The sequence below is a fragment of the Giraffa tippelskirchi genome, chromosome 2 (assembly GCF_054371585.1).
Source record: "Giraffa tippelskirchi isolate mGirTip1 chromosome 2, T2T-mGirTip1v1.2.pri, whole genome shotgun sequence".
NCBI classification, from domain to species: Eukaryota; Metazoa; Chordata; class Mammalia; order Artiodactyla; family Giraffidae; genus Giraffa; species Giraffa tippelskirchi.
The window spans coordinates 134,378,992-134,406,914 of NC_137276.1; the positions used below are offsets into that span (position 1 = coordinate 134,378,992).

General features: G+C 36.1%; 1 protein-coding gene across 1 annotated transcript in view; it reads right to left on the minus strand.

Moving 5' to 3' along the window:
• Positions 1-531: 531 nt before the first annotated feature.
• Positions 532-27,923, minus strand: part of SI (sucrase-isomaltase) — a 101,974-nt gene continuing 74,582 nt past the window's right edge. The window contains exons 37-47 of the mRNA XM_081572977.1: positions 26,373-26,506; positions 25,420-25,454; positions 25,216-25,332; positions 22,150-22,298; positions 20,111-20,195; positions 19,972-20,028; positions 19,244-19,368; positions 16,042-16,130; positions 3,998-4,047; positions 3,361-3,528; positions 532-600 (exon numbers count right to left, since the gene is read on the minus strand). Of these exons, the coding sequence (XP_081429103.1) occupies positions 532-600; positions 3,361-3,528; positions 3,998-4,047; positions 16,042-16,130; positions 19,244-19,368; positions 19,972-20,028; positions 20,111-20,195; positions 22,150-22,298; positions 25,216-25,332; positions 25,420-25,454; positions 26,373-26,506 (1,078 nt within the window). The remainder of the gene's footprint in view (positions 601-3,360; positions 3,529-3,997; positions 4,048-16,041; positions 16,131-19,243; positions 19,369-19,971; positions 20,029-20,110; positions 20,196-22,149; positions 22,299-25,215; positions 25,333-25,419; positions 25,455-26,372; positions 26,507-27,923) is intronic.

A 27,923-nucleotide genomic window follows, 5' to 3' on the forward strand; every position in this document is an offset into this window, starting at 1 on the left:
TTACAGCAACCCAAACTAAGACAATTTCCTTTTGGAAAATAAAGAAAAATGTACATTATTTATATTTTTATACATTTTATTTTTTGTTTTCTAATTAAATGTACAGAATAATAAATAATTAAATCTGATGACAATTGGTGATATGTAACTTAAATCTACTAAACATTGAAGAAAATGTCATATAAAATTACAAAATTTTTGCTTAATTTAAAAATCACCTGTTTTAATTATATCTTAGTCACACACACATGTATTTAGTAATTAGATTACAGTTTCAGGTGATACTTGGTAAAAGCAACTAGAACCATTAAATTCTACTAAATATATTTAAAAATTAAATCTAGGCCATATTAATATTATACAATTAGTATTAATATTGATGAACACACTGCAATAACTTTAGATAGATGTTATTAAAATCATATTTTACACAATATAAGAAACAAATGAAGAGGGTAAATTATAAGTATGATGGTGAAACTTAAATCCAGATGTTAATTTCTCTTTGACAACTCGGACTGATGGTGATCTTCATGACCAGTTGACTTCTATTGGTTCATCTAGAGTAACATTATTCCCTGTTAGATCAATATCTAATATCTTAAAAAAGAAAAAAACAAAAACAGTAATTAATTGTTTAATCAGAACTGTGTTTTTTTTCAACAAAAAATAATTCTATAAATAAATGCTCTATAAGTAAACACATTATAGCTTCTTTTTCTTTCTCATTTTGATGAATTTTTACTTCAGAGTTTCCAACCATTTCAGTGGTACTTCCAGCCAACCCACCCATTACACAGATGATGAAAATAAGTCTCAAAGAGGGAGAATAGCTGTCAAAACACAATTAGAAGCTGAGACTATTTGCCAGTTATTCTTATTTCTACTACTTTTCTCTTTCTCTATGACTCTTAAATTCTCAATTATAATTGCACTACAGATACCTCTACGCTTTCTGCCCTCAAATATTATACAGTCATCTACACACAGAATTTAGATTTTAGTAATATGTTTTCTTTTACATCAGTCTCAAAGGGCTTTATGCTGAATTTATTGTCAATGATTTCATTACATGTATGTTACTTTCACTGGAGAGAATCTCTATCAGACCATATAGGGACTAAGTAGGGGGGTGACTAATGAAGCAGTTGTACTTAAATAATCATCTGTAATATAATGAATTCACTAGACTTTTCCATTGCTCTGATACACTCACATGACTCTCAGTGCCTTTAGCTCAGAAAATTGGATTCAATCATCAAATATGCAAGAAAAGAAGAAGAAAATGAGCATTCCTTTACTGCTAACCAAATACCAAGTGTGTACATAGGGACATTATACAATTTATTCTTTATTAAAGCACCTTAGAATTTCCCACACTTTATAACAGAAGAGTTTAAAACGTAAAAAGTAAATAATGTTCTTAGTATCTAATGGCCAGATTTGAAACTGATCCATCTTATACCAAAACCTAACAAAATTTTTTTATGTCAAATGTGAAGAACAACCCATGCATCTCATAGCTCTTAACAGCTGCATAGATGGCAACTAGGTGTAATTGTTGCTGGGTAAATATTTTTAAAATTGCACTGATACAGCAGTTAAATCATCTTTTGTATGTAATTCCCACACCCATGAGCAAGGGTCACCAAGATAGAGAAAGAAATCGATCACTCCTTCCTTTCCCCATATATCTACAAACCTTAGAAAACAGAAGGTGTTCGTAAATATTTGTTTTATTTAAATGCACTTAGAAGGGATTGCTCCATTTTTTAGTAAAGTTAACATCTTCTTTTACAATATTGAGATTATAAAATATTAAAAAATTATTCTTAATACTTAAAATTCTTTGTGAATGTTTGATAGCAGTGGAATGAACTTTTCTTTAAATAGTGATTTTTTTTTAATGCCAAGTATTTGGTCAAAATTAACTTGAAATGATACTTGATATGTTAAAATAGCTTATTTGACATTGCTTAACTGACTGTATTTAGTTTTACAATAAAAGTTGTGAGCTTTATTTTTCACCATTGTAGTAGTAGATAAAGAACAAGAAAATAAATAAGGGAAACCATCATTCTTTAATCTCATTGAAAACTGGGTTATTTAAGAAAACCTGATTTCTAATTATGATGGATAATCATTGACTGTTTATTCTTGGGGAATTGATTTTCCCCTTCAAGCTCAGTTCCTTAGACTATCATATAAGACTACTGGACTAAATTACTGATTTCCATACTTTTCCATACAGTAAAATTTTAAGAAGAAGAAAAAAAATGAGGGTGAGGTGCTAAGTTATCAACTTTTATTTTACCATAGATGGACACAAAATACATAAAACTCTAATTTCTCAAACTCAATAGAGTTTGAAGAAATTTAATGTCAAAGTAGTAATTAAGACTTAATTATATATGAAAGGGGAAATTCTGATTGCCTATGGAATTGCAGTAATAATAGCATAGATGTTAAATTTCAACAGGATGAAATGATTTTTCAGGTACTGTTCAACTTTCACATCTTGTAAAATTTATGAAAACCTAAAATTGTGTCCAAGACACAATTATTTTCTTTTTCAGCTGTAGTCGGCCAAACAACTAGCTGTTTTGTAAATTATGTTCACTGACGTGGTCAGTTGATTAAAAAGCTAGTTGTTTTCATTCAGCTTTAAGCACAAAACAGGTATGTGTACACACACTCAAAGTTTTAGCAGTATAGATGTAGCCTTAGACTTGGAACAAACAAAACAGTTCATGGATTCTAAAATATATGTTCTTTAAAATCTACTTTTGTAGAATTTAAGATGAGAAAGAGTTTAAGAGATTATTTACCTGCATATTCTTATTTAATAGGAAAGAAAAAGAAGCACTGAAATTATTTACTCAAAGCAAAAAGCTCATTACTAGTGGCAAAGGGACTTTAACATAAGAATCCTGACTCCTTATTTAATGTTTGTATGTACTGTACGTCATAGATGCTAATAGACAATTCTATTAATTTTGAAAGGACTTTCAAGTATATTTTATCCAAGACATATTAAACGTTCAAATGTGAGCATTTTGTTTTAGAAAAGTGTTAGGTTTTGAGGCACTTGACCATAAAGGGATGAAAATAATTTAGAGATTTAATGTTAATTTTGCTTTGATTATGTCAGAACAATTATAAAATAGATTCCATTGGTTGATTTACATGACAAGTTACCAAGGATGATAATATAGAAATAGGTATGAAAGTTTAATGAAAATAAATAAATAAGGATGGTAATAGTTATAATATTTTTTTTAGGTCTAAGAAATGTAAGAGGTTCACATAGATACTTTGAATAGTTCCATTTAAAAAGAAACACTTTCTTCTGTCAATTACCTCCAGGTTTGGGTCTTCAGTAAAATTAACAGACTCTTTATTTCCGTTATGTATGAGAGTAACCTCACTAACACGCATCTTTTCTTTCCCCCATATGTGGATATATCCAAGCCTCATTTCATTTCTGTTTATGTAACCATTTTTCAGTATAGTGCTTGTCAAGATGGTCTATGAAGACAAAGAAAAAGAAATCATTTTAACCCTTCATCTAGTAAAAGCAATTAAATCTTTTGTTTTTGTTGTTTAGTTGGTAAGTCATGTCCGACTCTTTGTGATCTTATGGACTGCAGCCTGCCAGGCTCCTCTGTTCATGTGATTTCCCAGGCAAGAATACTGGAGTGGGTTGCTGTGCTCTCCTCCAGGGGATCTTCCCAACCCAGGTATTGAACCATGTCTCCTGCATTGGCAGGTGGATTCTTTACCACTGAGCCACCAAGGAAGCCCCACTAAATATTTAAAAAGCATAGATCTGTTAATCAAAATGTATCAATATTTCATAGTATACAGATTGTTTATTAGTATATTTAAAAAGAGGTATATTATATAATATATATAGTATGTAAATACAAAACATGGCATAAAACTTCAAACATTATTTGACACAATTTCATATAAATGATCTGTAATGAATACATACCTTATTTAAATTAAATTGTACCAAGGAATATAGGTCTCTTTCATAGGTGTCTATAGGGAAAAAAAAGAGTGATGTATTTGTATTTCAAAAAAATAATCTATAGTAAATACTAGCATATTTTGCTTTTCTTTCACAGTACAAAGGATACCAAATACTATCAATGTATATTTAATTCTGTCTAAGTTTACGTATCTTATTCAAACACAGTCAGAGGAGCAATGAAATATGAAGAATAAGTCATGTATCCACGTAGACAGAGTATGAAATATGAAGAATAAGTCATGTATCCACGTAGACAGAGTCCTACATGGATGGGTAGACTGATGTGTGCATGTTTGTGTGTGGGAGAGTAACTCTAGAGGAGACACAGATCTAAACACTTCTCTAGGAAGGTGGAAGAAGTGTAACAATAAACCAAATTAGATGTGATGATCATCGACACTTTCTGGCCATCTTGATGGCTGAGAAAAACAATATAAAGGAAAAAGAATATGATGGCAACTTATCCTAGTGTCATTTGAGAAAAATATTCATTGTTAGAGATGATTAACAGGACAACTGAAATCAAATGGATAAATCATAGGCTTTATATTCATCACTTTAAATTAGGTATAATCTTGCCATATTGAAAATCAATTGAAAACATAATCTTAAAGCTAAAATTTATTTAGTATCTGTCAAATTCTAAGTACTTTATCAAATGCTGTAAGAGATGTAATATTATTTTTCCTACTGTATAGAAGAGAGAAATGAGTCCCAGAGAAGTTAAATAAATAGCTCAAAGTGAAACAACTAATTAATATCAAGTCTGAACTTATGTCCAGTTTTCTCTGATTTCTATGATTGTGTTCACATGTAAAACCAAACAAACATGTGTAAGACAGAAAGGCAAAAGTAGAGTCAAAGGCATGATGAAAACAAGTATAAGGATAACATTGAAAAAGTAACAAATTTTAATTCCCTCTACCATTACACGTGCCAGCATTGTATTCATTAATTCTCTGAAAAATAAAATGCTTAATTTGAGAATAATTATGTTTATGCTAAAATTAAATTATATTCTCTGTAAACTTTTTTTCTCTATAAATAGATTAATTCATATATGACTATTTAATAATGCATTTTGAGGCAAAAAATTTACACTAATTTTAAAATACATAAATATAACAAGTTTTTAAGAGCAATTTTTAAGTACAGATCTATGAGATAAAAGATAGCAAAAGTGACAGCTATTAAGAACATATGAGCAGTTTTTTTGTTTTTAATGAATAAGAGAAAGATACCACATATAATCTTACTTCAGGGTAGACATATGTCTATTTCACTAAGATGAGTAGGACAAATTAACATTTTACTAAAGTACAACCTTATTAGCTAGAACAGTCAAAATTTACCTAATATACCCACATTTCAAAATAAGTTTATTTTGCTTCATCTTTTTTTGTTTTTTGAGAAAAATACATGTCTACAAATAAAAGTGATTGGGACAGAGGAAAGGGACCAAATAGATGATTAAATAGTTAATTCCACTAGGGAATTCTAAGTAAAAAAAAAAAAAAAAAAAAATCCTGTAAGCTAATGATCACTCAGGAAAATAGATTTGCTTAACTACAAAGTCAAACAGTCTTGCTTAGCAACAAAACCATACAATGTAAGCATGAGACATGGCCCAAAACAATAAAACAGTAGTAAAGTGAAACCCACACTCTGCTCCGTGAGATCAGTAAGTTAATGATTCCTAGGACAAGCTTTTCTGCACACACTAAAAACAAAAATATAAGGAAAAGATGACATTATACTGAAACCTGAAATAATTGACTATGCTTTAGTACGTTACCCCCTTTTTGCTCATTTCCATTGTGCTGCAACAGTCCCTGTTTGACCATGTAGGGACAAGAAAACTCCCTTCCTTGCCTGACGTGGAGGAAGAGCTGATGTTGCAAGCTTAATGTCTACTCAAGAATGAGGAAGAAGGTGGTCTTTTCTTCCTCCCCACCTCTCTTTTGATTATAAAACAGTAGCCCACTAAGTTCTCAGTGCAACACCCTCTTGCCTACCTGCTTATAAATCTCACAAGAGTCCTATTCTTGCATCTTATTAAGGATCCTCTTGCTTAATTCTTTCTGCTCTGAAACATAAAGAACTGGAGTTCCCTGGAGCCTCCTAAAACACATTTTTACAGTTTCAATAGTATTCCTTAAAGTTTAAATGTACTTAAAAGAAAAATTTATTTAGATACCTAGTTTATTGGATACATTGGCGAGCTTGCTGTAAGAGAAAACTTCTTCGAAGATTCTGATCTAATAAATCCAAAGATTCCAAGCATTTGCTATGCATTGTTGTTGCTGTTCACTTAAGAAATTTCAGAGGATTTGCTGAAACCTTTATAGTTAATTATAGCAAATATACTGAGATTGTGAAATATAACCAAAATAGTAGATATAATGGGTCAGAACAACGTTGTATGTTTGCATACAAAGAACATAGAGAAATATATGAATTCTGCTCACGTTCCAGTGATAAAACAAAAGAAAAATCTTCCATGAAACTTCAATAGAGTAAAGGTTTTGCCAAGATCTTTCATCTATATCTTAGTTTGATAGAAAGAGCTGTATAAAAAAAAAAAACTAAGAGAAGCTGTGTCTCCCTTACTGTTAAAATGAATTAACTAAATTTGCTCGAGAGTGAGATTCAAATATCCCATGATAAGCATGCAAATTATGCATAACTCAACTTTACACCCCTGGAGAATTGTAGGCAAATTCAAAGTGCCTCCCAGTGAGGAAGAAAAGCTGTAAATTTTGTAGAACCTCAGTTAATGTGTTAATGAAGTTCAGGGCTCTGAAAACATAGGGTTTTATTTAACTAATAGCAGTTGAGTTACTCACATTCTAATTTGCAAAATACTAGGAAGACTTATTTATTTATTTATTTTGAGGCTTGCTTATTACCATATGATTCTTATATCACTTTCTGATATAGATTACTTACTAATAGATTCCTATTTCTTATGGTTGTAGAATATTAACTATGATTAACCTGAAAAGATGAAAGAAAGTTGTATTTGATATTAATGAAAAATCTCTCATCTATGGATAATGTATTTAAATTGTGGTAAACTATCCTACAGCTCTACACAGATGTTAGTTGCTATGACTAAGATCCATGTCAAGAGAATGCTCAGATCCCCATCTAGGGGAACTGACACTACTAATCCTCTAACAGTGTTTATTTAACAGTGAAATAATAACCTTGGGGCATTTGACTCAAAGGCAGATTTCTGGGCCTCTCCTTAACTTAATGGAATTTGGATGGCCTTAGAATATCCATTCTTTCCAAACTACTCAGGAAGCAGGGCACACACTGCTAAAAGTTTAGCAGTTCAGTCTGATTTTGAGGAATAGCCATAGAGTAAACAAAGATTTAAATTTAAATCCTTAAACTTTTCATGTAAAAAACTGTAGAACATTAAAAAAAATAAAATAAAAAAGCAAAATCTATAGCCATAAAGCACACAGACTAAGTTTAAATATGTTTCTGAACCATCTCATGTTTTAAAGTCATCCGTTGTGCATCAATATTTGCACATGGGAACATGGCTTTTCAACTCAGCTGACCTCACACATACTGAATGTCTATTATGCAAACAGAACTGGCTAACTTCTTGAAATACAAAGATGATCAATATACCATCCCTGTCCACACAAATCTCTTTGTTATCTAGACATTGATCATAGGTATTACATATATTTAAGATAAGAAGAACATCTTTAAATATTTGTAAGTCTATTTTTAAGTTGATTCAACTATTTATTAAACTATTTTAGCTCTCAATAATATTGGCTTTTTTTTTCAATCAGCTTCCAAAGCACAATAATCGGTAACCAAAAATAATGTGAGATAATATGTATGTTATCAGTCATATTTAATCTTCTGTTAAGTAGTTAGAGGAGGAAAAAGGAGTCCAAAATAGCAATGGCTAAAAGACAAAGAAAGGAAAAAGCGCACAAAAATCAGTCAAAGGAAGGTCTGAGGACCCAGGAGTGAGAACCTCAGGTGAAGCAAACAGCCCTCCTGACTAACCTAATTTACATAGGGAAGGCTCAGGGTGTGGGAAAAAAAACACATAAAAAGAGGAGCCAAAATTGAGCCTCTGGCTTCTCTTCTCTTTGCTTCTTTTGGGTGGGCCTGCCCTCAGGTCTGCCCTCACACTTTGAGGATGTATTTTCCTTTGCTTGCCAAATAAAACTGAGCTAAAACTGAGCTGTAATACTGATCTGTAACAACAGTCCATCCGTTGCTTCAAATTTTTGCTGCGGTGAGACAGAACCAAGGAAATTACATACTACCTTGACATCTCTGGTGCTGTTTCTCGGATTTAACCTGGCTGAAACAACCTTGGCCTGGCCCCCGCAAGGCAGAGACCAAGCACAGCAGAAGCCCAACTTGGCGAAAGCTCCCATGGTGGAAGCTGAACACAAAGAAAACCCAGCACAGTGGAACTGACAGGAAGCCCAGCATGCTGGAAACCGGGACAGTAAAAACAAACTTGGCAGAAAGCTCACGTGGTTCAGTCTCACATTTCAAAAGACCCTGTTAAGGGGTTAAAGTAGAAGATCCTCGATCCTATGGCTGGAAGGACACATGGCTAACAAAATCTTAATGTTGTGGTCTGGGTGTGGGTTGGAAAAATAAATTCCAGACACGAGGCAGAATGAGAGGAGAATAAAGTTTATTAGAATGGGAGACACTGTTAGAAGAGCGGGCCAGCTCAAGGGAGAATCAACGTTGAACAGGGGTCCTTAGTCCACTTTTATACCCATGGTACAATGAGTCAGATAGGGGTCTTGTGGGTCATTTGCTGATTGGATGAGGCACATATACTGGGTGGGGGGTGGGGAAGAGTAAGGCAAATATCTTCTCGCTATGGAGTAGGAGGGGAGACAGGTTATACTGCTCAGCAGGACCTGGAATCTGTTAATAGTTACAACATGGGGGAGGGAAGGACGATAAGGGTCCTGTTTTTCCATTCCTACTTTCCAAGATCCTCCTTGGTTTTTTCTGCTCTTTTGTCCTTGGGTCACCACACTTAATTCCTTTACAATCTCTCATTTCTTGTTTGTTCAAACCCCTTGCAAACAGGCGAGCAGCAGTGTGTGCAATTGAGGGACTCTGGCAGGGGCTACTTAGTAGCTGTTGCCCAAGCAAGTGGGGGTTCTTCTGTCCTTAACCTGCTTTGTGCCAAGGATCAGGCCAATTAAAACTGTGAGCACAGGTCAGGTATTTAGCAGATTTTCCAGCAGGTTATGAAGGGGATTCCTTGGCATGATTTTCCCACTACTTTTTCCTCCTGTTCCTCAGCTCCTATCTCCATCTATGCAACTGTTTACAAAGTATTGGGAAGGTCATCATCTTTCTATTTTTGAAGGTTGTGTTTGAAACTGATTACCTAAGATTGGGACTCAAATCTACGTGGCAGAGACTCCGTGCTATGCTTAGTCAGTTGCATCTGACTGGGACTTGAGCCTAGCCAAAATGCACAGTGCCTGGTCTTAGGACCTAATGAACCTCAGGCTCTTGATGTCTTATTGCAAAAAAGTCAGTGCGAGACACAGTGATAGGTAAGAGGTGGATTTGTTTGGATTTAGAGAGGAGCACACTCCACAGGGTGTGGGCCTTCGCAGAGGGCAAGTTCCAGTGCTGTGGCCATGGAATGTGGTGTGGTTAGATTTCCTGAGCTGGGTGATTTCATATGCTAATGAGTAGGAGGATCATTCCAACAATTGGGGAACCACCCACTCCTCAGTCTTTTGACAATGCCTTGGAACAATCCTGATGCCTCTGGGTGTGTCATTTAGCTTACAGATTGAGAAGCAAGGTTTAGTTACATTTGACTTGTGTGTCATCTTGGACCCATTTGATTTTAATCAGTTCCTGTTAGGCCTTGGGCTATGTCATTCTTTCAAAGGTTGAGCCCTGCTCCCTTTGCTCCTGTTTCATCCTCTTTTCCTGAGCCCCATCAGGGCCCGCAATGTTGCCTCTACAATCTCCTGGAGGGAAAACCAGAAAATAGCTGGCCCTTGGGGGGAAATACTGTATAATATCCAATCTCTCTAGATATTCCAGCCTTCATCTTCCATGTTTCCTACAACATGTGCAACAACAGTATCTCTCAGTGAACTCGCTAGGGCTGGTGACAGGCACACAATGCCTGCTAGAAGTCTATCTGTTAGTGGCATCCCTTTAAGGGCAATTGGGCTTCCAGAGATAATGTTTGCCACTTTGGGAGTTAGCCTTGCAGGCCGTTTGTGCCCAAACCCTTACTACCTTTCTAAATTTACAAACGTACCCCCAGATCAAATCTCCACTCCACTTTTATGGAACATCTAGTCTTTTCCCTCTTACCAATTTGTTCTTAAGCCACTTACTAACTCCTACAACCAGAACCTTGCCCCCTTGTAGGCACCATTGCTCCACTCCACCTATGATTAAAATATTCTTAATGCCCCTAACAGGACCAGATAACCCAATCCTTTGTCATTACTTGTTATTACCTAAAGTGCGTCTATGACAATGAAATATTTACCATTGGAAACACCCTAAACTATGGAGGGCTAGAGGAAGAAATCAGTGACTTACATTCCCTCAGAGCAATAACAGGATAAAGCTTATGGCTATTTCCCCAGGTTCCCAGTCTCAGGCCACAGGCTTGTATTGCTTTACATCATGGTATCTATTCCCATCCATGGTGGACAAACCGGCAATGAGTTAAGATTACAACCCATTAATCCTACGCAGCACTAGTCATGCTGGATATCATGGGGATGTCCAACTCCAGCCTGGGGTCCCAGGAGGTTGATCTGCCTCAACCTGCCTAGGGATCTGGTCCCTGGGAAGTTGTCACTCCTCAGTCTGCCCAGAGATCCGCCAGTCTAGGGGTTCCAGGAGGCCGACATGCCTCAACCTGCCTGGGGATTTGATCTTCAGGAAGCTGTCATGTCTCAGCCTGTCTGGGGATCTGCACCCTGACCTGGAGAAGCCTGGCTCTCAGATTGCTACAGAACTTGGCAGAATAAGTTTCAGAAACATTCACCCCTAAGGACGTCCACCCATAAAAATAGAAGGAAGCCTATTCTTTTTTTTTTTTTCCTTCCTGTCATCACTATCTTTCAGGTGGGAAATTACCAATCCACTTCCTGACAGACACCCTTGAGATGCATCCTTGATAACCAGAAGCTGTTCAATCCTGTAACCTTAAGAAGTCGCTTAAGATTCTTTTGTGCCACTGCCTGGCCATGGTATCCTCTGGGGGATAAGGAACACTTGTCTGAGGATGGAAGTTTAAATTACAATACGATCTTGCAGCTAGACTTATTCTGCAAAAGACAAGGGAAATGGACAGAGATACCCTGTCCAAATCTTCTTCCGACTAAGCGATAAGAAGGAACTCTGTCTTAAGTATGGGATTGTTGTATACCTAAAAGTGAGCCTACTAGGCAAATGGTGTTAGGCACAGCCAACCAAGAGAAGGAAGCCCTCCCCCCCCCCCCCCATGAAGGCTCACCTCCCATGGCTCCTGAGTTGCCTGGTGCTCCTTCCTTGTATTCAAACGTGCCCCCATAGCCAGGAGCACTCCCTCCACAAAAGCCAACTTGAGTACGTCCCTTAGCTGAAACTGGAGGAGAATTCAGACCAACCCGGGTCCATAAGCCCTTCTCCCTCTTAGATCTAAGACAGATCAGACAAGACCTAGGAAGCTATACAGATGACCCAGGCAAATATACAGATACATTCCAACACGTTACCTTAGGCTTTGATCTGACGTGGAAGGACATCATGGTCATATTTAGTCAAACTTTATCTGACCCTGAGTATTCTGGGGTCTTAAAGGGAGCCTGAAGATATGCTAGGGGGCTTCACAGGTCAAGTGATAAATACCCAGTGGGGGAAACTGCGGTCCTCTCATCAGGTCCTAATTGGAATTATAATAATATATAATATGGGAATTATAACAACCCTGAGCACATCTGAGAAAGGGATCATTTTCTGATCAGTGTAAAGGCAGGACTAAAAGCAGCCCAGCAAAAAGTAATCAGCTATGCCTGATTACTCAAGAGACCAACAAGAACACCATTGCCTTTCTGGAAAGGCTAAAACAGGCCCTCCAAAAGTTTACCAATCTGGACTTAGACTCTTAAGAGGGACAGGTGATTTTAAAGGACAAATTCCTGTCCCAATGTGCATCAGACATCAGGATCAAGTTACAACAGCTACAGCAGCAGGACCCTGCTGCCTCTTTAGATGAGAAGGTCCAGACAGCCACCATATCTTTATAGCAGGAAAGGGAGAGCCAAGGCCCAGGAAAGGGAGAAAAGGAAAGAGACAAGTCATGCCCAGGTGCTGACTGCCCTCCATGGAAGCCCTACAGCAAACACCCAGTCCTTAAAGGACAAGGCAGGAGGCAAATACCTCAAATATAGACAGGTGGGACATTGGGCCAAAGTGTCCAAACCATGACAAGTCTCCTAAAATGGCTTGCTACAAATGCCATCAGTTGGGACATTGGGTGGCACTCTGACTTCAGGACCCAAGAGCCTCAAAGTCAAGCACCAAACCTTCTCTTATGATGGTCCAACAGGACTGAAACAGCCCACTCCAGCCAGCCCGCATGTCACAGATAACCACCACGGGGCTGGAGCCAAGGGTGCAATGGGATATGGCAGTAGGTCCGAGAATTCCTTGGTTGACACAGGGGCTACCTAGTCTGTCCTGATCTCCTATTCTGGAGCCTTCTCCTCCCAAACTTGTACCATTTTGTGTGCTACAGGAAAAGCAATTACAAAATGATTCACCTGAGCACTTCTTTGTTGCTGGGATGAACAAATATTTTCCCACCAGTTTCTGGTGGTCCCTGAGCATCCTACTCCCTTATTGGAAAGAGATATTTCCCTGCCTTTGAAATCTTGCAGCTATTGCAGTCCTGATAGAGGATGCTTTAAAACTCTCTTTTGAGGGCAAACTAACTATTTTTACCAGTCACCAAGTGAAACAACTCCTGAATGGGAGAGGTCATTTATGGATGTCTGATCAAAGGATCCTCAGTAGTATCAAGTAGTGATACTACTTGATCACAAGTAGTATCAAGTATCAAAGTATCAAGTAGTGCTGATGGAAAATCTAGGCCTGACTATATCCCCTTGTGAGGTTCTTAACCCAGCTACCCTCCTGCCTACCCCTGAGGGCTCTCCCCACTTTCACTCTTGCCTAGAAATTTTGGACTCCTGACAAAAACCCGAGAGGGATTGTCAGAAGATCCTCTGACCAATCCTGAGGAAATCTGGTACACTGATAGAAGCAGCTTTGTCTTGGATGGAAAAAGAAGAACTGGATATGCAGTAGCCTCCAATTTTGAGACCATAGGTGCTAAACCTTTGCCACCAGTTGCTTCAGCCCAATTAGCCGAGCTCAAACCCCTGACTTGAGCTTTAGAGCTGGGAAAAGGAAAAAGAGTAGCCATTTACACTGACTCCAAGTATGCCTTTGTGGTGCTACATGCACATGCTGCTATTTGGAAAGAAAGAGGCCGCTTGACCACCTGAGGCCCCCAATCAAATATGGTGATCAAATCCTTAGGCTCTTGAAGGCAGCCCATTTGCTCATTGAGGTTTCAGTATCCTACTGTAAAAGACATCAAAAAGGGAGCACGGAAGTGATACAAGGGAACCAAGCAGCCGATCAGGCAGCTAAAAGAGCAGCATTACAGAACAATGAACTAATAGGTGTTGCCACCTTAGAGTCGCAGACTAATTTGCCAGAAACTCCTTCGCATACTGAAGGTGAGACTCTTAAAGCAAAGAGTGAGGGCTTTCAAAAAGATCATATGGGTGGTTCCAAAAGGAGAGACTCCTTTTTCTGCCTGGGAACCTTCAATGCAAGTTGGTTAACTCCTTACATGCCACCACTCATTTAGGGGAAAAGGCCCTCCAAACATTACTAGAAAGATCCTTCAGAAGAACAGGCCTCAAAACAACTAGAAGACAAGTGGTCTCCTCTTGTCCCACTTGCCAGTTAAACAACCTCCAAGGAGCTTGAAGACCCCAGCTGGCCCAGCCTGCCCAGCGACATGGTACCTACCAGGAGAGGACTGGGACTTTACCCAGATGCCAGTTTCTCAAGGGTATAAATACCTATAAGTCATGGTAAACACATTCACAAGATGGATTGAAGGCTTTCCCGCCCAGACTGAGAAGGCTGAGGAAGTGGTAAAAAAAACTGTTCTATGAAATCATTCCGAGATTTGGTCTGCCCAGATCATTACAAAATGACAACAGGACATCATTTCCTTCTAAGGTCATCCAAGGGGTCTCTAAAGCATTGGGCATTACTTATTATCTCCATTGTGCCTGGAGGCCTCAGTCTTCAGGAAAAGTAGAAAGAGCCAAACAATTCTTAAAGTCAGCGATTAAAAAGATAACCCAGGAGACCTCCCTGGGATGGAAGGAGGCTTTACCAATAGCTCTCCTCCACACACATATTGCCTCTAAGGAACAAGTTGGTCTTAGTCGTTATGAGATGCTATACGGGAGACCATTTGTTTATTTCAATGACCTCTTCCTAGATCCAGAGGCTCAGACTCTCCAGTCTTATCCACAGCCATTGAGCAATTCCAACAAGATATATGCTTGTGGGGTATCAACCAGGACCCAAAAGATTCTCAAGAACCACCACTATATGCTCCAGGGACTCAAGCCCTAATTAAAATCTGGAAAGATGGGTCCCCAAAGGCTCAACTCCAGCCCACATGGATGGGCCCCTTCCCTTTGACACTTTCTACCCCCACAGCAGTCAAGTTAACGGGACACGACTCTTGGATGCACCACTCATGAGTCAAGCCATGGAAGAAAACTGAAGAGGACACTCCATACACCTGTGAGCCCCTGGGAGATCTCAGATACCTATTCAGGACTACAAATGAGTGCCGTTCTAATGAACAGCCCCAAATTAAGTTTCTGGGGATAAAATTTCTCAAGACAGCTCTAAAGGACCAACACAGCTTGGCAAGGGTTGTACTCCAAAATAGACAAGAGATAGATCTCCTGATCCCTGAACAAGGAGGGACTTGAGCCATCGTGTATGAGACATGTTGTTTCTGGGTAAATACCTCCAGCTAAAGTTAAAGAAAGTCTCACAATCCTCAAGAAAAACAAAACATTCAGATCTTACAGGATCTCAAAGAATGAGCTGGAAAGTTCTTGGGGTGGCTACAATCTCTCTTTGCGAATCCTTCTTCTGGTGATGGAGGATTTGGAGCTGGCTAATGCCCCTACTAATCCCTGTTGTCACAACATTGATGCTGCTTACTTACTGTCTTACTTACTGTCTTACTTACTTACTGTCAGTAAGCTACAACATGCAGTGCCAGTTCAACAAGGATATATAAAATTACGTCCGACCATGGGAAATATCATTCACCCTTAGATGGACACCATTATAAGGACTCTGAGGCTTGAGATTAGCAAGAGGTGGAGGTCAATACCCCTCACCATCCCAGCTCAGCAGGAAGTAGCCAGACATATCTCGATGGATGCCCCTATTCCCAAAGAATTGGGCCTCCCATCTCTTTAGGGGGGAATGTTAGGCAGTTAGAATAGGAAAAAGGAATCCAAAAAATACCAGTGGCTAAAAGACAAAGAAAAAGCCTGCAAAGATAGAACAAAGAAAGGTCTGAGGACCAGAGTAAGAACCTCAGGTGAAGCAAACAGCCCTCCTGGCTAGCCCAATTAACATAGGGCAGGGGAGGAGAAAAAAAACGTATAAAAAGAAGAGCCTCTGGCTTCTTTTCTCTTCTCTTTGCTTCTTTTGGGTTAGCCCACCCTCACGCTTCAAGAATGTATTTTCCTTTGCTTGCCAAATGAAACTGAGCTGTAACTGAGCTGTGTCACCAAGCTGTAACACTGGTCTGTCCATCACTTCAAATTTTTGCTGCAGTGAGGCAGAACCGAGGAAATTACACACTCCCCCGACACTCCTAAATGAACACTTACCAATAGTCTCTCCATCGTCCCAAAACAGAGATCCTTGTGCCATCTGATTATCATCTGCAGCAACAATGAGCTTCATGTAATTCTGTCGGCTGTAAAAAGAGCATAATTTTATCAACATTTATAGAGTATCATGCATTTTATTTTATGTGTCCATAAAAACACAAATAAGAATATCAATTAAGGAGAATACAAATTGTTTTAGGAAAAGAAAATAAAAGGTTTTTCCTGGCTTCCCTGCTGATTAAGATGGTGAAGAATCTGTCTGTAATGCAGAAGATCTAGGTTCAGTCCCTGGCCTGGAAAGATCCTCTGGAAAAGAGAATGGCTACCCACTCCAGTATCCTTGCCTGAAGCATTCCATGTAGAGAGGAGCCTGGTGGAATATAGTCCATGGGATCACAAAGAGTCAGACACAAGTGAGTGACTAACAAGAATAGAGAGTATATAAACCACAAAATCCTTCATATTTAATAGAAAACATCATGCATGTCTTTGATATCAAGGATTCACCTACTATAGAAAATAAGAAGTGACCTCATTTATAATTAAAACCATGTTAAGGTTATTAATATATTTATTTGCATTTTCTATGATAATTCTGTCATTGACCATTAAACATAAAGCTATTTCAGTAGCATGGTTTAATCCTTATGACTTAAGTTATCCTCATATTTCCATATATAAATAACTTAATTATCATTGGCAATTGTTAATAAGAATGTAAAGAGTAACTAGTAGAAAATTGCAAATCCTCTCCTTGGATTGAGCAATACTTACCATCTTTTGCCTACAATATGCTTATTTTTGAATTAAATATATGCTTCCATGCTCAGTATACAAATGACTTGGTTTGACAGCCTCATATTGCCATGGAAGGATTAATTATGCTTAGCTATCTGGCTTTTCTGATCACAAATGTTAAAGGCTGTACTGCTATGGAAGTCTCCTAAAATATCCAAAATATCTAGAGTTCAAATTTCCATAGCAACTTTATATTTTCCATGTAAAGATTTAAGTATGTCTCAGCAAGTATGTATATATGTAGTTCAGTTCACCGTCACTGAGTTAAAACATAAGTAGATCTTATTAGCAACATGAAAATCTGGTTTAACCTAATTTCCCAACATACTTAAAATGAGATTAAGAGAAGCTTCACAATTTTCATTCTACCCTGTATATACAGTTTACCCTTGAACAACATATATCCAAGTAACCACAGTTCCTCTGCACCCACAGATTCAGCCAATCATGCACTGAGCAGTACTGTACTATTTACTATTGAAAATATCCACATATAAGTGGATTCATGTAATTCAAACCCATGTTGTTCAAAGGTTAACTGTATACCTAAATATCTTATTTACTTTACCCATCTATGCATCTGCGCGCGCACACACACACACACACACGCACACACAGGATGGCCTCTCTAGTCCTCTTTAATAACATAAGGATTCTTCAAAGCACAACTTATAACTGGTCTCATTCACAAGACTCTTGCTTCTCATGTGCAATCATTTTTCTCCTCTTTATTTGATATCAATATAAAGTATTGGAGGAGTACTGGAGCAGGGCATGGCAACCCACTCCAGTATTCTTGCCTGAGAATCCCCATGGACAGAGGAGCCTAGCTGGCTACAGTTCATGGGGTTGCAAAGAGTCAGACACAACTGAGCGACTATCCACAGCACAAGATAAGGTATTGATAGAAATGGATCTGGATGGCTTTAGGAGATAGAAATAACCTATTCATGCTAGCTGGGGCTGTCAGCACATGGATCACCATGAGAGGAGGTATAGCAGGAGATGAGAAGAGGAATAGAACTGAGTCCTCCAGAATCTGAATATCTAATCCAGGAGTTTAACAGTGGAAATAGATTCTGTGATTGGTATCAGAGATTCATTTTTACATCAGTCATAGGAGACAGAATGGACCCACAACCTCGGGTAGATACGAAACGTCGTTGAACAAGAGGGAGATAATGTCACAAAAGCGGTCTTAGAAGATGTTCAGTTATAAATGGTAATGGATAGAAAATCTGAATTACCTTTCATCGTAAAATGAGACAAGATTGATAAAAACAGGTCTGGTTCTTCTATGGACAGCAGAGGACTTAGCAGTTTGAAAGAGTAGTGATATTGTCAATGGATATCTACCTTTCATAAGCTAAAGTGAATAAGGGAATGTGTCATAGTACTGATGGAGGAAGAAAAGGGGGACTGGAAAAGAAAGAAGGAAAGAGAAGTCTTCTGAGCATTGTTTGCTTAAAGTTCATAGAAAAGTACATTTAAAAAATATACTTTAATGAATAAAATAATACTTCTTTCCACATATCAGACTCAGAAAAAAATAATGAGTCTTAGGTGAGGCAGCCATTTAAAATACAAGACCTTTGCATGTTATCAATACCTTTGCATGTTTATACAGAAGACATTAAATTTCAGTTGTTTTTTTGGTCATGATGGAAGTCAATTTTCCATGAGTCAAGTTTCTACATATTTAAAACTGACAAGTTTTCTCCCTTCAAAGCAAATAACGGATAATTTACTCACAGTCTATTACAAAAGGTTGAGTTTCCCAAAATTTGGCATTCCTTCATTGTGACACAAACCTCCTGTATGGACATTATCCACCTGGGTCACTTGATGTCACCCACATGGGACTTGGGGGTCAAGTGAAACTGAAACAAACATGAAGCTCATATTTCTTGCTATACCATTAGTAAGTCCTTTGTCTCAGACACAGTAGTCATGAAACTGTGGCAGGCTAACCTGTAAACTTGGAAGTAGGATAAAATCTCAGACCTTTCCTGGTTCTTGACAATTCTAGCATGATGTATCTGAAAATCTAATCTGAGTTCTGTAAACACTTTGTTGTTGTGCTGTTGATCAGTTTCTAAATCGTGTCCAACTCTTTACAACTAGCCACCAGGCTCCTCTGTACTCCACTGTCTCCCCGGTGTTGCTCAATTTCATGTCCATTGAGTCGGTAATGCTCTCTAATCATCTCATCCTCTGCTGCCGCCTTCTCCATTTGTCTTCAATCTCTCCCAGCATCAGGGTCTTTTCTAATAAGTCGGCTCTTTGCATACAGGGCCAAAAAGGAGCTTCAGCAACAGTCTTTCCAATGAATATTCAAGCTCGATTTCCTTTGGAATTAACTTGCAGTTCAAGGAACTCTCAAGATTTACACTTCACTTACCTGTAAAATGTGTTGTTAGCAGGCTCTTGACATGGTAGGATGTAACCACCGCGGACATGTAGGTTTATTTCATATAAAGGAGCTGCAAATGTATGAGATGTTTCTCTGACACCAATATCTTTGCCCTGGAAATGAGACAGTTGCAAGAAAGAACAAAAGCAATAAGAGAATAATCAGCAATACTGGTACTTGAGGGGGCACATTTATAGAATCAAATAACATACTTTTTAATTTAAAAAATAATAAAACCACACACATTTATTCAGGAAGTTATGTTGTTTAAAAGATAAACAACTTTATTCCTTAGTTTATTTATAGCTTTGAAGTTAACTTACCACTATTTTTTGTAGTATGCACATGCAGAAAATACATGGGTGTTTGATGGGTCACAAAAGTTATTCCTGACTTGCCACATATATTATTCTTGGAAGGAATGCATTACTTTTAACAATCTTTTTGAATACTTAATAAAAGGCAATGACCTTTTTGTGCATAATGTACAATTTTGACATTTATTTAGTAAAATAAATCCATGACTATATAACGATCTATGGCAGAATAAATTAACTCTCTCACTGTTTGTTAATTTGATTCAGATATAATTAGCAAGAAACATCTTACTCTTTTTAACTGGAAAGGAAAACAAGTATGTTATTAATAAAAAGGCTATAATCAAGTTGTTACCCATTTCTATTTTGTCAATCCCCCAGAATTCTTTAATTACTTACTGTATGGTAATCAAACCACCGAGCATTAGGGACATAGCCTTCTACAGTGTCAACATACTGGAATTTAAAAATACAGTCATTAAAAACATATAAACCAAAGAATATTATTTTGTGAACAAAAATATATGATAAGACTTACAGGTTCCAATACGGGGGTAACCATAAATGCTGGACCCCACAGAAACTGTTTGAATATATCCCAGGTTGGTTTTTCATTAAAAAACCTGGACAAAATATATACAAAGTTAAATCAAAAAAATTGATCTCTTCTAAATACCATAAAATAATTATTAAAATCACATTTTGAAGTATGGACTTTTGTGGATTGAAATGCAAATCAAACTATAAAAGATCAAAAACAATTTCATCACTTGAAATTCAATATGTGAAAATCGCTCAGTCATGTCCAACTCTTTGTGACCCCATGGACTATACAGTCCATGGAATTTTCCAGGCCAGAATATTGGAGTGGGTAGCTGTTCCTTTCTCCAGGGGATCTTCCCAACTCAGAGATTGAACCCAGGTCTCCCACATTGCAGGCAGATTCTTTACCAGCTGAGCCACCAGAGAAGCCCCGGAATTCAATATACGGTAGTACAATATTTTATGAGTAAAGCTAGAGCATGACTAAACCTTCCGACAAAACACAGAGTTGCAATGGACGTGTAAGACCAACTGAGTGAGAAATCTCCTTTGAAGTGAACTCATATAAGTTCAAATATTAACTCTGCCTAGTACAAGATCAAAAAACAGGAAGCTAAGTTACAAACACTCTGGAAGAAAAGTGTGAGGCAGATGCGCTATAAGAATTTTTTAATTTGGTAACTGTAAAAAGAGTTTGCTTATCCTATGTCAATTAAGCTCACTGAATTGTGAATTGTGAGTTCTTAGTAGGGCAACAATCTGCATAGCTAATAACGAGGTTGGGGGATTCAGACCAGAGTTAATAGTCCAGCTGTTCTCAAAAGTTAAAATAAATAAATTTATAAAAAAAAAAAAAGTTAATAGGGAGAAGGCAAAGAGGAGAAATCTAGAAATAAAAGAGGCAAGAGATTAATAATATGTTACCAGAAATAATAAATTACTAGAGAATGACTTAAATCTAGGAAGTTTTTTTTTTCTTTTTTTTTAAGAAAGTTGGACCTTTTATCTTATTATTAGAATAGAAGGCATGTTGATCAACTTATTATTTTGGTAATTTTATCTTGGAAATTACTGCTTAATCTGAATAAATATACTCTGTGTATTTTTTACTGGTTTATGAATAGTGAAATCTAACAAATCACTTCATTTAATTACTCTGATAATATAGGGCACATAAGAAGATAAGTATATCATGATTATTTCAATTTTTTTTGTTTGTATTTGTGTTTGTTTTTTACTTTGCGTAACACCCATAAGAAATTACTTGTATTTGCATTAAAAACAGAACAAGTTAACATTTTTGCAACTATATTCATACAATTGAATTTCAAGATTTGGTTATATATCAGTTTGAGCTTTAAAGAGTAAATCCAAAACAATTTTCTTCAGAGAATGGAAGAGTTAGGCCAGTCTTCTTCAGTCAGGCATTTGTATGTGGTACATTTACTGAGTTGCAGTAAACTTCAGTCAAACAAATTATAATATAGAGATAATATTACTTATTTCCAAGAAATTTTCAAAAATACACAATGTAATAAGGTCTGTAAGTAATCTAAAACAATACCTGGTATATAGTAGTTATTTCTAAAAATTATTACTTTTTAAATACTGGTTAATGTATTTAATTTTTAATGGCACATATTAGACTGCTTTTTAGTAGATTTCCTCATGTAAATGCTTATTAATCCAGAATGTACACCAAAACAACAACAAAAAATGTTTAGTTTAAAATATTTTATATTGAAGTGAAAGTAGATTGGAAAGTCACAGTCAAGGTTGCTCAGTCATGCTGACTCTTTGCGACCCCATGGACTACACAGTTCATGGAATTCCCCAGTCCAGAATACTGAAATGGATAGCCATTCCCTTCTCCAGGGGATCTTCCGAACTCAGGGATCAAACCCAGATCTCCCACATTGCAGGTGGATTCTTTACTAGCTGAGTCACCAGGGAAAGCTCATTTTATATTGATTATTTAATAAAACAAAGAAAAGCTAATCTCTTTGTGGTAGGAAAAAGATAATGTGAACTTACTCATGCAAAAGGGGTCGGATAACAGTGCCACCATGAGCATGAATTTCATGCATCTGTGTATAGAAGTAGGGCAATAAAGTGTATCTAATATTTAGAATATCCCTTGACATTGCAGAAAAAGTTTTATTCCAGGAAGCAGGATCTTGTCTCTGAAACAAAGCAAAATGAAATAGTCATAATCTCTTGTTCTTGGTTAAATTATAATTTTCAAATACATATTTGAAGGATAAAAAGTAGGGAATAATTTAAATCACCATCATATGCTACATACATTCTTCACGAAATTCTTCTGGAGTAATATTTCTATCTCATATGATGGAAAGACAGAGCATAATATTAACACTTTAATAAGAAAATGCAAATTAAGCCCATACATGATTTCATTTAGGTTAACCTACTTAAAGAGCAGTTCATATTTGAATAGGTGACAAATACCCTTGTCAACTGTGGTGATACTCACTGCATGATGAAAAATCTAGGGGAGAAACAGAATGATATACAAAAGTCGATTGAAATAACAAGAGACATGCAAAGCCCATCACAGTAACCCTGCACACTGTGATCTCATGAGAAATGAATAAATTATGGTACTGAAGAATTAATAGTATAGGAAGAAGAGAGGATCAAATTAATATTGCATAACAAAAAAGAACATGCCCACCAAATCTGCTCTGGAATCACTCTCCAGGTAAAAAGCCTAAAATTGCTACTGGAAAGTTAAAAACTTCTAAATAATGCCATTGCTTGCTTCCCTGGTGGCTCAGTGGTAAAGAATCTGCCTGCCAATGCAGAAGACTCAAGAGATGCTGTTCAATCCCTGGGTCAGGAGGATCCCCTGGAGGAGGAAATGGCAACCCGCTTGAGTATTCCTGATTGGGAAATTGCCTGGTGGGCTATAGTCCATGGGGGTGCACAACCCATGCATATACCCAAACAATGTTATTGCACTTACTGGTTAAAAAATAATAGGGAAATTGATTACTATCTTACATTCTACTTTATATCAAGGGAACAAACAAGACTGCAGCATAACTCCAGGGGACAGCACTTTCAATGTTTTTTGTGGTTATCAACAGGAACAGAGTTTTTAAGAGTGGTATCCTATCTATGAAGATTCCAACTTTTCTAGATTTCAGTAGTAAAAGTGTTTGAATGGTGACCAATTGTTACATTGGTACATGTAGAATTGGAATAGGCAAAACCTTGAAAGTACAATGATCCAAGAACTATTAAGCTCTGTCTTATCTTACTGTTACCAGTTTCCAACTCAAGTTAAAAGAAAGAGGCAAAGACCGTTATCTGTTGCATACTGACTTTGTTGATGTTATTTCAGTTTTTACATGCTGAAAACAAGCATTTAATCCTAAACCATACATTCCTAAATTCAATTATACTACCTCATAAACTTGAGACTTCTGTTCTTCACATTTTCATTCAGAAATAATTCATTAGTTTTTCCCTCTCCAATTTCAGTCTTCAAAACTCCAGCCACATTCCCATTTGGGGTCTTTCCCTTGTTCCCCTTACTTAGAATTCATCCCCATATGTTTAAATTTGTTTCTTTCTCCAACTCAAGTCTCTGCTTTAATGCTAATGTCATTTCATCCAAGAGGACTTCCCTGAGCACCCTCTCTAAAACAGAACCCCCATAACTCTTTATCATTTTAGCTTATTCAAGTTTTCCCTCATATGACTTATTTGAACTTGCTGTTCTATATATATATATTATATATATAATATATATGTATATAAAATTGTCTATTATCTCTATCCTTCCTACATTATATAAATCATATAGCACAGGGACTTTGTAAATTATTAAATAGCAGGTTTTCAATGAATTCTTCTTGAATGAAAGAAGAATTTAAGAATTATTCAAGAATCCCTGTTCAGGATTTTATTCATTCAAGCCTCAATCTCCCAATAATACAGCTTTCTGAATTGCATTATTGACATAATGTTCTCCTGTTAAAATATTCCTATCCTATCAAGTTCTCTATTGCCCAACTTATTACAAATTATTACAAAGAATTACAAATTCTTCCAAAATGTGGCCCCATACTACCTTTAACCTTGTATATATTTTCATTTTGTAATATAAAGTTTTCCTTCTATTCTGACTAAAATCTCCCAGAGGTAACATGGAGAACTCACAACACATGATGAACTCTCCCATTCAGTTATTATGGCTAGAGCGCATCCTTAAAAGACCAGCTCCACCTACAATTCTTCCATGAGGTGCATTTTGATAATTTATCTTGTTTTCTATACTTTTTCGCTGAAAGTGAATATCACAAAATTTAGCACTTAGTTAGATACTGTCTGCAATTGTTTATACTTTTCCGTGAGCTGTGTGCTAAGTCACTTCAATCGTGCCCAATTCTTTGCAACATTATGGACCATAGCCGTCCAGGCTCCTCTGTCCATGGAATTCTTCAGGCAAGAATACTGGAGTGGGTTGTCATCCTCCTCCAGGGGATCTTCCAGCCCAAGGATTGAACTCACATTTCTTATGTCTCCTGCATTGGTGGGCAAGTTCTTTATCACTAACGCCACCAACTACCTCACTCAAAAAGTTCTTCTAGTTTAGTAAAGTATATAGTGCCACCACATGTAAATTAGTTGTCGTGATTCCCTTTTCCTTTTATTTCTTCTCTTTTATTTCTTCTCAACTCATTTTTAAATGTTTGCTGTTTAAATTTGCCCATTTCATGCATTGATACTAGTATTTTAAATGATTTTTTCTAATTATTTAGTTTGAAGTCAATTTTTTGTTGTTGTTGTTCTGTCCTGGTCTGTAAGGATTTCCAGAAGCAGTTTTTGCCCTGGCTTCTCCAAAATTATATAGAGCAGCAGTACATATGCCAGTCAACCAAGTCTTAAACCCCAAATTATAAAGAAAACCCAAATCAGAAAATTCTTAATCTGATGCGCTCAGATGCCCTCAGTAAATGTAAAGAGATTCAAAGCATTCATCTGGAAATTAGCCAGGAAGGGTAAATTCTAGTCAAAGATGCTTAAGGTTAGTGGGACAAAGGAATGAGAGTAAATACAATAATTACATACTCTAGTAAATGCACTGTTGTGATTTCTTGCATATGGATAAAATGCTCCAAGTTGCATCCAGCGGGCACAGAGCTGATATTCTGAATTGTTGAAGAAACCACAGATATCTGCTCCAGTCTAAAATACAGTTATATTTAATGAGTATTAATAGTATGTTTTTTAATATTCACAAGTGATGAAGATAAGAGGAATACAGCTACTTACATATGACATTCCAAAGAGACTAAATTCCATTATACCTAAAAATTAGAAAAGAAAATTGCAGAAATCAATATTTTGATATTTGCTTTTTTCTATTTATTTTTTCTAATACTGACCTCTAATTCAATAAAAGTTTTTCAGATTATTAATATACTTTTTATCTTTCCTTCCTATAAAATGTATCTATTTTTTTTACTTTATAGTGTTAATGACATTTATAAAAATAATACTCCTTGACTCTTTCAAGATGACACATTTAGATGACAAAACTGTTATGAACAAATTATAGTATAAGAACGTTTAACGGCTTCCTTGGTTTTATTTTTAAAATAAAAGTCTGTTTCTGTAATTATTTAGCCATAGATCTTATCATTTGAAACAAATTGAATTATCCTTATTAGATAAAATCCCCTGAGGAGTGATCATTTTCATGAAATAGAATGCATGTGAATTCCCAGCTCTTCTTTTAAAGGAATATTTCTAAACATTGATTAAGTGTTTTCCTTGAATCCCAATATAAATATAAAGAATTTTTAAGTCTATATCTGAAACTGAAAAATAATCCCTTTAACATAGTAATATTTTATTTACTCTTTATCCAAATATAGTCAGAAAACTTTCAAAATTTGTTTGAGATGTTTCATCCTTTAACATCTACAAGATATTCTTATTCCCTAGACTCTAGAATTTCTATCCATTTCTTTTCTTAGTTCTATGTTATCTTTCCCAGTTTCTGCCCTTTCACAAAAGGAAACTGAAACCAAAAGGGACAAAATTATTTTCTCAAAATAAGCTAGATCCTGCTTTCCGGCCCACTGCTTTCTCATTATGCTATTTGTCAGAGAACATGGTGCTAAGAGCATATTCAAAGAAGGACTTATAAAGTATATGAACTAGCAACAGTGAATAATACAAACTTCAAACGAATAATGAGAAAGATGGTGACTCTCACATACCAATGATAGATTTTTCCAAATTGTCCCATGTTGCATAGTTGTTTCCAAGCCAGTGTCCTGACCATCGTCCAGCAGTGGGATACGTGGAACGAGAAATAACAATTCCTCTTTTGCCAGTTGCCTTTTGCAATGCACTAATATAGATGGAGAGGAACTATGAGTTCTTATAATATATGAGCTATTTTCTTCATATATTTCTACATAGGACCACTTCATTAAACAAAAAAGTATTTTGTTTATGGTGTCTATGCTGTCTCTTGCTATAGCTAGCTCTTTACAAGTGAGTCTTCTCTCATTATACTATAAAATCCTCACAAACATGGAAGACATCTTTTTTCCCTTCCACCATTTAGCAGAGCAACATGCCTAAGTGGCCCTTTTGCTATTTTCCCAGTGAATACACGCCAACTATTGATATCATCAACTCAACTAATTATAGTGTCAGCTTTTGAATGAACTCATTTAATTCTACTTAAACATGTTCTCTTAATAAAGTTTAGGCCCTATTAGTGCTTCAACTCTTCTTATTTATAACTTGTCAACAATTAATCTCCATATCACTCTGCAGAGAATCTTTGGTATAATACTCCCGTTTTAGAGGGTAGTTTAAAGACAGCAAGGCTTCTCTAGGTCTTAAAAATAAAAAATAAAAATAGTTATTCTATTTTAAGCATAGAATTTGTCCAAAGCCAGATCTCAAGAGAATGGCTTTAAAAATTAGATCATATATTTTTCTTTTCCTCTCTTTTCAGCCTTTGAAGAACAAGTATATTGACTTTAGTATTTATTTAAAACATATGCTAGTGTTAAGAATAATGCAATACATTATCTGTATATCTCTATTATAATTAGAAATGTACCTTAAATGAAACAATCACTGTTGTATTAATTATAAAAATAATTGTTTTTTTTATTATTCAAAACAAATTGTATATGAATAGGGACTATCAAACTATATTAGAAAAATATTTCAAATTCTTAATTAGGCAGATTTGTAAACTACAGGCATGTTATCAACTATATGTAATAATTTCCTTGTTAAAGATGGATGACACAGTGTTTGTACTGATTTCTTCATACATAAAACTTCTTCAATGAAACTTTGAGATTCTGGATGTTTAAGGAATGCCTTAATCTTCTTTGTACTCCTTATACCTAATATAGTGCTTAGCATATAATTAATTTTTGAATTAATGAATATCTCAAACTTATAGGAAACTGAGAATTATGGAAACTGAAATAATGAAACTGAAAATGGTACAGTCTGAAAAACTTGAAGAAAAATATTATGTTTTTCATTCTTTCAGTTTTTCCAATGTTAAAAAGTCTTACTCTCCATCATTTGTTTAAATGTAATTTTTTATAGCCTCCTTTTACATTTGCAAGATCTTTAAATGTATAATGACTATATTTAATCTCTATAATATCTGAAAGAGAGTTCAACTCAATTTTATTCTCATATATCTGAAAAATTTAAATAGTAAGAAAGTATTTAAAAGATATAAAAAGTCTATGGCTATGTATAAATTGAGCTATTTAACTCAACATTTA